At 34.0% G+C, this 13,606-nt stretch overlaps 1 protein-coding gene across 1 annotated transcript; it reads right to left on the bottom strand.

Moving 5' to 3' along the window:
- Positions 1-843: 843 nt before the first annotated feature.
- On the bottom strand, positions 844-12,605 carry LOC148173489 (uncharacterized). Its single transcript, XM_088039259.1, has 3 exons — positions 12,502-12,605; positions 12,098-12,453; positions 844-932 (listed from the first exon to the last, which is right to left on the bottom strand). The coding sequence occupies exons 1-2, from the start codon at positions 12,514-12,516 to the stop codon at positions 12,154-12,156; spliced, it is 315 nt and encodes a 104-aa protein (XP_087895385.1). The 5' UTR covers positions 12,517-12,605; the 3' UTR covers positions 844-932; positions 12,098-12,153.
- Positions 12,606-13,606: the final 1,001 nt, after the last annotated feature.

The following is a 13,606-nucleotide window of genomic DNA, read 5'->3' as shown; positions in this document are numbered from 1 at the left end:
AAAAAGTCGGTTTCAAAGAGATTTTATTTTTTGTCGAAATCGCCAAAAATCCATGATGTTTAGTCTTTGAACTTTTTTTGGCGAAAAACGCGAAAGTTCGCAGATCGACACGAAACTATGCACATGGCATAATTTGACATTTCCACATCCATTTTTGGTCTCCGTTCCTCGCTATCTGCAAGATTTTTTGAGAAAATGCAAATTAAAAATTTTAAAATTCAATTTCCCGCGTCAAGCAATCTGTCAACGAAGCATAGAAGCTAGGACATGCGTCAACAGTCTTTAGTCCATAAATAATATTAAATAAAATATTAACAAAGTCGTAAATCTTAAATCAAAGTTCAGATTCGTTTTTCTGAGGTTAAAATTAACAAGTTAAGTAGTTTATTGTATTTATTTACACCGAAAAGTGAGAGAAGTTTTTCCATAAAAGCCACCTAGCGGAATAACGCCGAAGTTGATAGTTCACGCCTCCTCTCACCAGAGGGCTAAACTTTTGTTTTTAAAACTTACAATTTTTGAATCAAAACCATTTGCAGGAATAAGGAAGAATGATAAAAAACAATACCCTCAAATTAAACTAAAGGAGTATTAATAAAATAAAAAAACACAAACTCGACACTCTCCCTCCTTCTTGCAAAAAGTGTGAAAAAGTTTCATTAGGAACATGTTTGTTGGCTTACCTAAAAAAGACGAGGGAAACAATCTGAAATGGACGAAACTATCCATTCTTAATTAATGGTAATTGATTATTGCTCTAATTCCAACTGATCCAAGAGCCAAGAGCCAAGGTTAGTCCTTCGCAAGTGGCGCTTCCTCAAAAATATCTCATTTAACGACTTCTTCAATTCTTGTAGATCATTGTTGTTTTTATATGCTGATGTAACCGCAGCCAGCTTGTCGGACATTTCAGTGCTCATTTCTTTTTCCGACTAAAACAAACCAAATAGTTTTAGGTGTTAATCTTCCTCTGATACTACAAAAGCCATGACATCATAAAGACACTAAATTTAAATCCCAAATTTGCAATCTGCGTAAAATTCTGCGTTCACTGATGTATAATAACTCGAGTTTACTCTACAAAATAAGCGAGATATCGATATGAGAAGTTTGGCCATAGTTTTAGTCATGAATTTTTGCGAAAATTTGCAAATTTCGACTTTTGGAAAATCTAAAAACGATTTCTTATGTAAAAAATCGCGAGAAAAACGATGCCGCAAACCGCATTCCAATATCTGAAATAGTTTTCGAGATATCGAGCATGAATTGTTTGGAACCTTCAAAAATTTGGCCATCTGGCGACAACCCAAAAATTCAAACGGCCATAACTCAGTTATTTGTTGTCGGATCTGAATTTAAATTCCAGATTTGGATTCAGCGTGAGATTCTGCGTAAAATGGGTCAAAATTTATTGAGTTTACCTAAGAAATAAAGAAAGCATTGACCAAAAACTGTTTGGAAGTGGTCATTTTGGGGTGATTTTCAATCAATGTTTTCAAAATGAAAATGACGTTTAATAGCATTGAATTATATATCAGTCGAAAGAGGAGCTCAAAATCTATCCACTGGCCCAATTTGAGATCGATCAAACAAACGGTTTACGGGTTATGGTCAAAAATAAAAAAATTGAAAAATTTTCATCGTTTGAGTCGCAATTTTTTTTCGCGAAAAATCGACTATCGAATTTTGGGCTTTTAAGCACTTTTTCTAACGTAAAATGAGCCGAGAAAAACGATGGCGCAAACCGCATCTCAATATCTCTAATAGTTTCCGAGATATTTAACTTTGAAAATTGGGAAAAATGAGAAAAAATGAAAATCAACTATCCGAAACTTTGATCGGCCATAACTCAGTTATTTGTTGTCGGATCTGAATTTAAATCCCAGATTTGGAATCTGCGTAAAATTCTGCGTTCACTGATGTATAATAACTCGCGTTTACTCTAAAAAATAAGCGAGATATCGATATGAGAAGTTTGGCCATAGTTTTAGTCATGAATTTTTGCGAAAATTTGCAAATTTCGACTTTTGGAAAATCTAAAAACGATTTCTTATGTAAAAAATCGCGAGAAAAACGATGCCGCAAACCGCATTCCAATATCTGAAATAGTTTTCGAGATATCGAGCATGAATTGTTTGGAACCTTCAAAAATTTGGCCATCTGGCGACAACCCAAAAATTCAAACGGCCATGACTCAGTTATTTGTTGTCGGATCTGAATTTAAATCCCAGATTTGGAATCTGCGTAAAATTCTGCGTTCACTGATGTATAATAACTCGAGTTTACTCTAAAAAATAAGCGAGATATCGATATGAGAAGTTTGGCCATAGTTTTAGTCATGAATTTTTGCGAAAATTTGCAAATTTCAACCTTACAAAATCTAAAAACGATTTCTTATGTAAAAAATCGCGAGAAAAACGATGCCGCAAACCGCATTCCAATATCTGAAATAGTTTTCGAGATATCGAGCATGAATTGTTTGGAACCTTCAAAAATTTGGCCATCTGGCGACAACCCAAAAATTCAAACGGCCATAACTCAGTTATTTGTTGTCGGATCTGAATTTAAATTCCAGATTTGGATTCAGCGTGAGATTCTGCGTAAAATGAGTCAAAATTTATTGAGTTTACCTACGAAATAAAGAAAGCATTGACCAAAAACTGTTTGGAAGTGGTCATTTTGGGGTGATTTTCAATCAATGTTTTCAAAATGAAAATGACGTTTAATAGCATTGAATTATATATCAGTCGAAAGAGGAGCTCAAAATCTATCCACTGGCCCAATTTGAGATCGATCAAACAAACGGTTTACGAGTTATGGTCAAAAATAAAAAAAAATAAAAATTTTCATCGTTTGAGTCGCAATTTTTTTTCGCGAAAAATCGACTATCGAATTTTGGGCTTTTAAGCACTTTTTCTAACGTAAAATGAGCCGAGAAAAACGATGGCGCAAACCGCATCTCAATATCTCTAATAGTTTCCGAGATATTTAACTTTGAAAATTGGGAAAAATGAGAAAAAATGAAAATCAACTATCCGAAACTTTGATCGGCCATAACTCAGTTATTTGTTGTCGGATCTGAATATAAATCCCAGATTTGGAATCTGCGTAAAATTCTGCGTTCACTGATGTATAATAACTCGAGTTTACTCTAAAAAATAAGCGAGATATCGATATGAGAAGTTTGGCCATAGTTTTAGTCATGAATTTTTGCGAAAATTTGCAAATTTCCACTTTTGGAAAATCTAAAAACGATTTCTTATGTAAAAAATCGCGAGAAAAACGATGCCGCAAACCGCATTCCAATATCTGAAATAGTTTTCGAGATATCGAGCATGAATTGTTTGGAACCTTCAAAAATTTGGCCATCTGGCGACAACCCAAAAATTCAAACGGCCATAACTCAGTTATTTGTTGTCGGATCTGAATTTAAATTCCAGATTTGGATTCAGCGTGAGATTCTGCGTAAAATGGGTCAAAATTTATTGAGTTTACCTAAGAAATAAAGAAAGCATTGACCAAAAACTGTTTGGAAGTGGTCATTTTGGGGTGATTTTCAATCAATGTTTTCAAAATGAAAATGACGTTTAATAGCATTGAATTATATATCAGTCGAAAGAGGAGCTCAAAATCTATCCACTGGCCCAATTTGAGATCGATCAAACAAACGGTTTACGGGTTATGGTCAAAAATAAAAAAATTGAAAAATTTTCATCGTTTGAGTCGCAATTTTTTTTCGCGAAAAATCGACTATCGAATTTTGGGCTTTTAAGCACTTTTTCTAACGTAAAATGAGCCGAGAAAAACGATGGCGCAAACCGCATCTCAATATCTCTAATAGTTTCCGAGATATTTAACTTTGAAAATTGGGAAAAATGAGAAAAAATGAAAATCAACTATCCGAAACTTTGATCGGCCATAACTCAGTTATTTGTTGTCGGATCTGAATTTAAATCCCAGATTTGGAATCTGCGTAAAATTCTGCGTTCACTGATGTATAATAACTCAAGTTTTCTCTAAAAAATAAGCGAGATATCGATATGAGAAGTTTGGCCATAGTTTTAGTCATGAATTTTTGCGAAAATTTGCAAATTTCGACTTTTGGAAAATCTAAAAACGATTTCTTATGTAAAAAATCGCGAGAAAAACGATGCCGCAAACCGCATTCCAATATCTGAAATAGTTTTCGAGATATCGAGCATGAATTGTTTGGAACCTTCAAAAATTTGGCCATCTGGCGACAACCCAAAAATTCAAACGGCCATAACTCAGTTATTTGTTGTCGGATCTGAATTTAAATTCCAGATTTGGATTCAGCGTGAGATTCTGCGTAAAATGAGTCAAAATTTATTGAGTTTACCTACGAAATAAAGAAAGCATTGACCAAAAACTGTTTGGAAGTGGTCATTTTGGGGTGATTTTCAATCAATGTTTTCAAAATGAAAATGACGTTTAATAGCATTGAATTATATATCAGTCGAAAGAGGAGCTCAAAATCTATCCACTGGCCCAATTTGAGATCGATCAAACAAACGGTTTACGGGTTATGGTCAAAAATAAAAAAATTGAAAAATTTTCATCGTTTGAGTCGCAATTTTTTTTCGCGAAAAATCGACTATCGAATTTTGGGCTTTTAAGCACTTTTTCTAACGTAAAATGAGCCGAGAAAAACGATGGCGCAAACCGCATCTCAATATCTCTTATAGTTTCCGAGATATTTAACTTTGAAAATTGGGAAAAATGAGAAAAAATGAAAATCAACTATCCGAAACTTTGATCGGCCATAACTCAGTTATTTGTTGTCGGATCTGAATTTAAATCCCAGATTTGGAATCTGCGTAAAATTCTGCGTTCACTGATGTATAATAACTCAAGTTTTCTCTAAAAAATAAGCGAGATATCGATATGAGAAGTTTGGCCATAGTTTTAGTCATGAATTTTTGCGAAAATTTGCAAATTTCGACTTTTGGAAAATCTAAAAACGATTTCTTATGTAAAAAATCGCGAGAAAAACGATGCCGCAAACCGCATTCCAATATCTGAAATAGTTTTCGAGATATCGAGCATGAATTGTTTGGAACCTTCAAAAATTTGGCCATCTGGCGACAACCCAAAAATTCAAACGGCCATAACTCAGTTATTTGTTGTCGGATCTGAATTTAAATTCCAGATTTGAATTCAGCGTGAGATTCTGCGTAAAATGAGTCAAAATTTATTGAGTTTACCTACGAAATAAAGAAAGCATTGACCAAAAACTGTTTGGAAGTGGTCATTTTGGGGTGATTTTCAATCAATGTTTTCAAAATGAAAATGACGTTTAATAGCATTGAATTATATATCAGTCGAAAGAGGAGCTCAAAATCTATCCACTGGCCCAATTTGAGATCGATCAAACAAACGGTTTACGAGTTATGGTCAAAAATAAAAAAAAATAAAAATTTTCATCGTTTGAGTCGCAATTTTTTTTCGCGAAAAATCGACTATCGAATTTTGGGCTTTTAAGCACTTTTTCTAACGTAAAATGAGCCGAGAAAAACGATGGCGCAAACCGCATCTCAATATCTCTAATAGTTTCCGAGATATTTAACTTTGAAAATTGGGAAAAATGAAAAAAAATGAAAATCAACTATCCGAAACTTTGATCGGCCATAACTCAGTTATTTGTTGTCGGATCTGAATATAAATCCCAGATTTGGAATCTGCGTAAAATTCTGCGTTCACTGATGTATAATAACTCGAGTTTACTCTAAAAAATAAGCGAGATATCGATATGAGAAGTTTGGCCATAGTTTTAGTCATGAATTTTTGCGAAAATTTGCAAATTTCCACTTTTGGAAAATCTAAAAACGATTTCTTATGTAAAAAATCGCGAGAAAAACGATGCCGCAAACCGCATTCCAATATCTGAAATAGTTTTCGAGATATCGAGCATGAATTGTTTGGAACCTTCAAAAATTTGGCCATCTGGCGACAACCCAAAAATTCAAACGGCCATAACTCAGTTATTTGTTGTCGGATCTGAATTTAAATTCCAGATTTGGATTCAGCGTGAGATTCTGCGTAAAATGAGTCAAAATTTATTGAGTTTACCTACGAAATAAAGAAAGCATTGACCAAAAACTGTTTGGAAGTGGTCATTTTGGGGTGATTTTCAATCAATGTTTTCAAAATGAAAATGACGTTTAATAGCATTGAATTATATATCAGTCGAAAGAGGAGCTCAAAATCTATCCACTGGCCCAATTTGAGATCGATCAAACAAACGGTTTACGAGTTATGGTCAAAAATAAAAAAAAATAAAAATTTTCATCGTTTGAGTCGCAATTTTTTTTCGCGAAAAATCGACTATCGAATTTTGGGCTTTTAAGCACTTTTTCTAACGTAAAATGAGCCGAGAAAAACGATGGCGCAAACCGCATCTCAATATCTCTAATAGTTTCCGAGATATTTAACTTTGAAAATTGGGAAAAATGAGAAAAAATGAAAATCAACTATCCGAAACTTTGATCGGCCATAACTCAGTTATTTGTTGTCGGATCTGAATATAAATCCCAGATTTGGAATCTGCGTAAAATTCTGCGTTCACTGATGTATAATAACTCGAGTTTACTCTAAAAAATAAGCGAGATATCGATATGAGAAGTTTGGCCATAGTTTTAGTCATGAATTTTTGCGAAAATATGCAAATTTCCACTTTTGGAAAATCTAAAAACGATTTCTTATGTAAAAAATCGCGAGAAAAACGATGCCGCAAACCGCATTCCAATATCTGAAATAGTTTTCGAGATATCGAGCATGAATTGTTTGGAACCTTCAAAAATTTGGCCATCTGGCGACAACCCAAAAATTCAAACGGCCATAACTCAGTTATTTGTTGTCGGATCTGAATTTAAATTCCAGATTTGGATTCAGCGTGAGATTCTGCGTAAAATGAGTCAAAATTTATTGAGTTTACCTACGAAATAAAGAAAGCATTGACCAAAAACTGTTTGGAAGTGGTCATTTTGGGGTGATTTTCAATCAATGTTTTCAAAATGAAAATGACGTTTAATAGCATTGAATTATATATCAGTCGAAAGAGGAGCTCAAAATCTATCCACTGGCCCAATTTGAGATCGATCAAACAAACGGTTTACGAGTTATGGTCAAAAATAAAAAAAAAATAAAAATTTTCATCGTTTGAGTCGCAATTTTTTTTCGCGAAAAATCGACTATCGAATTTTGGGCTTTTAAGCACTTTTTCTAACGTAAAATGAGCCGAGAAAAACGATGGCGCAAACCGCATCTCAATATCTCTAATAGTTTCCGAGATATTTAACTTTGAAAATTGGGAAAAATGAGAAAAAATGAAAATCAACTATCCGAAACTTTGATCGGCCATAACTCAGTTATTTGTTGTCGGATCTGAATTTAAATCCCAGATTTGGAATCTGCGTAAAATTCTGCGTTCACTGATGTATAATAACTCAAGTTTTCTCTAAAAAATAAGCGAGATATCGATATGAGAAGTTTGGCCATAGTTTTAGTCATGAATTTTTGCGAAAATTTGCAAATTTCGACTTTTGGAAAATCTAAAAACGATTTCTTATGTAAAAAATCGCGAGAAAAACGATGCCGCAAACCGCATTCCAATATCTGAAATAGTTTTCGAGATATCGAGCATGAATTGTTTGGAACCTTCAAAAATTTGGCCATCTGGCGACAACCCAAAAATTCAAACGGCCATAACTCAGTTATTTGTTGTCGGATCTGAATTTAAATTCCAGATTTGGATTCAGCGTGAGATTCTGCGTAAAATGAGTCAAAATTTATTGAGTTTACCTACGAAATAAAGAAAGCATTGACCAAAAACTGTTTGGAAGTGGTCATTTTGGGGTGATTTTCAATCAATGTTTTCAAAATGAAAATGACGTTTAATAGCATTGAATTATATATCAGTCGAAAGAGGAGCTCAAAATCTATCCACTGGCCCAATTTGAGATCGATCAAACAAACGGTTTACGAGTTATGGTCAAAAATAAAAAAAAATAAAAATTTTCATCGTTTGAGTCGCAATTTTTTTTCGCGAAAAATCGACTATCGAATTTTGGGCTTTTAAGCACTTTTTCTAACGTAAAATGAGCCGAGAAAAACGATGGCGCAAACCGCATCTCAATATCTCTAATAGTTTCCGAGATATTTAACTTTGAAAATTGGGAAAAATGAGAAAAAATGAAAATCAACTATCCGAAACTTTGATCGGCCATAACTCAGTTATTTGTTGTCGGATCTGAATTTAAATCCCAGATTTGGAATCTGCGTAAAATTCTGCGTTCACTGATGTATAATAACTCGCGTTTACTCTAAAAAATAAGCGAGATATCGATATGAGAAGTTTGGCCATAGTTTTAGTCATGAATTTTTGCGAAAATTTGCAAATTTCGACTTTTGGAAAATCTAAAAACGATTTCTTATGTAAAAAATCGCGAGAAAAACGATGCCGCAAACCGCATTCCAATATCTGAAATAGTTTTCGAGATATCGAGCATGAATTGTTTGGAACCTTCAAAAATTTGGCCATCTGGCGACAACCCAAAAATTCAAACGGCCATAACTCAGTTATTTGTTGTCGGATCTGAATTTAAATTCCAGATTTGGATTCAGCGTGAGATTCTGCGTAAAATGAGTCAAAATTTATTGAGTTTACCTACGAAATAAAGAAAGCATTGACCAAAAACTGTTTGGAAGTGGTCATTTTGGGGTGATTTTCAATCAATGTTTTCAAAATGAAAATGACGTTTAATAGCATTGAATTATATATCAGTCGAAAGAGGAGCTCAAAATCTATCCACTGGCCCAATTTGAGATCGATCAAACAAACGGTTTACGGGTTATGGTCAAAAATAAAAAAATTGAAAAATTTTCATCGTTTGAGTCGCAATTTTTTTTCGCGAAAAATCGACTATCGAATTTTGGGCTTTTAAGCACTTTTTCTAACGTAAAATGAGCCGAGAAAAACGATGGCGCAAACCGCATCTCAATATCTCTAATAGTTTCCGAGATATTTAACTTTGAAAATTGGGTAAAATGAGAAAAAATGAAAATCAACTATCCGAAACTTTGATCGGCCATAACTCAGTTATTTGTTGTCGGATCTGAATATAAATCCCAGATTTGGAATCTGCGTAAAATTCTGCGTTCACTGATGTATAATAACTCGAGTTTACTCTAAAAAATAAGCGAGATATCGATATGAGAAGTTTGGCCATAGTTTTAGTCATGAATTTTTGCGAAAATTTGCAAATTTCCACTTTTGGAAAATCTAAAAACGATTTCTTATGTAAAAAATCGCGAGAAAAACGATGCCGCAAACCGCATTCCAATATCTGAAATAGTTTTCGAGATATCGAGCATGAATTGTTTGGAACCTTCAAAAATTTGGCCATCTGGCGACAACCCAAAAATTCAAACGGCCATAACTCAGTTATTTGTTGTCGGATCTGAATTTAAATTCCAGATTTGGATTCAGCGTGAGATTCTGCGTAAAATGAGTCAAAATTTATTGAGTTTACCTACGAAATAAAGAAAGCATTGACCAAAAACTGTTTGGAAGTGGTCATTTTGGGGTGATTTTCAATCAATGTTTTCAAAATGAAAATGACGTTTAATAGCATTGAATTATATATCAGTCGAAAGAGGAGCTCAAAATCTATCCACTGGCCCAATTTGAGATCGATCAAACAAACGGTTTACGAGTTATGGTCAAAAATAAAAAAAAATAAAAATTTTCATCGTTTGAGTCGCAATTTTTTTTCGCGAAAAATCGACTATCGAATTTTGGGCTTTTAAGCACTTTTTCTAACGTAAAATGAGCCGAGAAAAACGATGGCGCAAACCGCATCTCAATATCTCTAATAGTTTCCGAGATATTTAACTTTGAAAATTGGGAAAAATGAGAAAAAATGAAAATCAACTATCCGAAACTTTGATCGGCCATAACTCAGTTATTTGTTGTCGGATCTGAATATAAATCCCAGATTTGGAATCTGCGTAAAATTCTGCGTTCACTGATGTATAATAACTCGAGTTTACTCTAAAAAATAAGCGAGATATCGATATGAGAAGTTTGGCCATAGTTTTAGTCATGAATTTTTGCGAAAATATGCAAATTTCCACTTTTGGAAAATCTAAAAACGATTTCTTATGTAAAAAATCGCGAGAAAAACGATGCCGCAAACCGCATTCCAATATCTGAAATAGTTTTCGAGATATCGAGCATGAATTGTTTGGAACCTTCAAAAATTTGGCCATCTGGCGACAACCCAAAAATTCAAACGGCCATAACTCAGTTATTTGTTGTCGGATCTGAATTTAAATTCCAGATTTGGATTCAGCGTGAGATTCTGCGTAAAATGAGTCAAAATTTATTGAGTTTACCTACGAAATAAAGAAAGCATTGACCAAAAACTGTTTGGAAGTGGTCATTTTGGGGTGATTTTCAATCAATGTTTTCAAAATGAAAATGACGTTTAATAGCATTGAATTATATATCAGTCGAAAGAGGAGCTCAAAATCTATCCACTGGCCCAATTTGAGATCGATCAAACAAACGGTTTACGAGTTATGGTCAAAAATAAAAAAAAAATAAAAATTTTCATCGTTTGAGTCGCAATTTTTTTTCGCGAAAAATCGACTATCGAATTTTGGGCTTTTAAGCACTTTTTCTAACGTAAAATGAGCCGAGAAAAACGATGGCGCAAACCGCATCTCAATATCTCTAATAGTTTCCGAGATATTTAACTTTGAAAATTGGGAAAAATGAGAAAAAATGAAAATCAACTATCCGAAACTTTGATCGGCCATAACTCAGTTATTTGTTGTCGGATCTGAATTTAAATCCCAGATTTGGAATCTGCGTAAAATTCTGCGTTCACTGATGTATAATAACTCAAGTTTTCTCTAAAAAATAAGCGAGATATCGATATGAGAAGTTTGGCCATAGTTTTAGTCATGAATTTTTGCGAAAATTTGCAAATTTCGACTTTTGGAAAATCTAAAAACGATTTCTTATGTAAAAAATCGCGAGAAAAACGATGCCGCAAACCGCATTCCAATATCTGAAATAGTTTTCGAGATATCGAGCATGAATTGTTTGGAACCTTCAAAAATTTGGCCATCTGGCGACAACCCAAAAATTCAAACGGCCATAACTCAGTTATTTGTTGTCGGATCTGAATTTAAATTCCAGATTTGGATTCAGCGTGAGATTCTGCGTAAAATGAGTCAAAATTTATTGAGTTTACCTACGAAATAAAGAAAGCATTGACCAAAAACTGTTTGGAAGTGGTCATTTTGGGGTGATTTTCAATCAATGTTTTCAAAATGAAAATGACGTTTAATAGCATTGAATTATATATCAGTCGAAAGAGGAGCTCAAAATCTATCCACTGGCCCAATTTGAGATCGATCAAACAAACGGTTTACGAGTTATGGTCAAAAATAAAAAAAAATAAAAATTTTCATCGTTTGAGTCGCAATTTTTTTTCGCGAAAAATCGACTATCGAATTTTGGGCTTTTAAGCACTTTTTCTAACGTAAAATGAGCCGAGAAAAACGATGGCGCAAACCGCATCTCAATATCTCTAATAGTTTCCGAGATATTTAACTTTGAAAATTGGGAAAAATGAGAAAAAATGAAAATCAACTATCCGAAACTTTGATCGGCCATAACTCAGTTATTTGTTGTCGGATCTGAATTTAAATCCCAGATTTGGAATCTGCGTAAAATTCTGCGTTCACTGATGTATAATAACTCGCGTTTACTCTAAAAAATAAGCGAGATATCGATATGAGAAGTTTGGCCATAGTTTTAGTCATGAATTTTTGCGAAAATTTGCAAATTTCGACTTTTGGAAAATCTAAAAACGATTTCTTATGTAAAAAATCGCGAGAAAAACGATGCCGCAAACCGCATTCCAAAATTACGAATTTTACTGCACGTGACCATCAAATGCACTCGTCTAAAGTTGGTAGCAGCCCCTAGGGATGTTTATTGGTAACAGTTAACGTCTAGCGCAGGTTTGCCAAAAACCATAAATGGAGAGAAAAGAAAACAAACCTTCCATCCTTCCTCAAACAAGCAGCGATGCATCCAGAATTCCAGATCTCGCGTTTTCAAAAAACCAATAAAAATTCTCTATAAACTTCCATTCCTTGATGTTTCTTTGACTTCACAAAATAGCTGACAAGACACCAGATGACCTTCAGAGCCTTTGTAGTATTTTCTTTCTTGACAACTGCATCTCGATGATACTTTGTTTCCGTTGGTTGAGTTCCTTTGAGCCTTCTCTGGAGAAACACTCGTTTTTTGCTCGTAGACTCATCAGGTTTGAAAACGTTGCAAACTTCGTGCTCCCGCAATGAAATCAGCAACACTCTGAACATTTCCCAGTCACTGAACGACATCTTCAACCACTGGAAAAAGAACATTTGACTTTGACTTAAAACATGTTTAAATTTAACCTTTTTCATCCACATTGCAGTAAAGCAGCACCTTTTTCATGATGTTATGCTCCTTGATCAATTCACTGTTCTCTGGGAGCACTGAATGGGTGGTTTCTTCAATTCTGTGCAATAACTTGCAGAGTCCTTTAGCGTTGAGCGACGACAACCGCCTTTTCGACATCTTAGGCTATGGGTATCATCCATCGATTCAGTCTCTTAATAATAAACTCTGGTAATGAAGTTGGAACCTGAAATACCACGAAACATTTCAAGGCTGGAATTCAAACAGTTTTCAGCTTACCTGCGTTTAAAAATTTCAATAATACCCATCAATTTGTTGCAAATCAACTCCAACTAAAAATAGCTTCAAATGAACTTCTTAACTTGTGTAATTTCTTTGCTACCATGCCCAGAAGAACGAGAAAGTAAACAGTAAAGAATTCTGGTAGTCTCTTGTGCAAGCAGGATCGTTGTTAATCATTTGTTGTACTCTGAAAATAAGTTTAGTAAATCATGAACATAACCTCAATGTGTGCTGTCAAAATATTCAAGTTAAGACATACATTAAGATAGAGACACAATACCATTTTTAAATAATTAATAGAATCGTAACCAAGTCGTGAATGTTAAATCAGACTTTAGATTCTTACTCCTGAGGACAAAATTAATAAAAAGAGTATTTTCTTGCTTTAATTTTCATCGAAAAACTGCAAACCAAATAAAAGTTTGAAAAATTAATAAAACATTAACGGAGCGTCTGATCGAAAAATCTTTGACGGATTCTTGTTCCTGAGGTCCAAATTGATGGAAAAAGTCGGTTTCAAAGAGATTTTATTTTTTGTCGAAATCGCCAAAAATCCATGATGTTTAGTCTTTGAACTTTTTTTGGCGAAAAACGCGAAAGTTCGCAGATCGACACGAAACTATGCACATGGCATAATTTGACATTTCCACATCCATTTTTGGTCTCCGTTCCTCGCTATCTGCAAGATTTTTTGAGAAAATGCAAATTAAAAATTTTAAAATTCAATTTCCCGCGTCAAGCAATCTGTCAACGAAGCATAGAAGCTAGGACATGCGTCAACAGTCTTTAGTCCATAAATAATATTAAATAAAATATTAA

The sequence above is a fragment of the Gnatocerus cornutus genome, chromosome 6, assembly GCF_029298725.1.
Source record: "Gnatocerus cornutus isolate USDA-ARS CGAHR chromosome 6, icGnaCorn1.1, whole genome shotgun sequence".
Lineage (NCBI taxonomy): Eukaryota > Metazoa > Arthropoda > Insecta > Coleoptera > Tenebrionidae > Gnatocerus > Gnatocerus cornutus.
The sequence above is the reverse complement of the archived record's forward strand: the minus strand, read 5'-3'. Positions and strand labels throughout refer to the sequence as shown.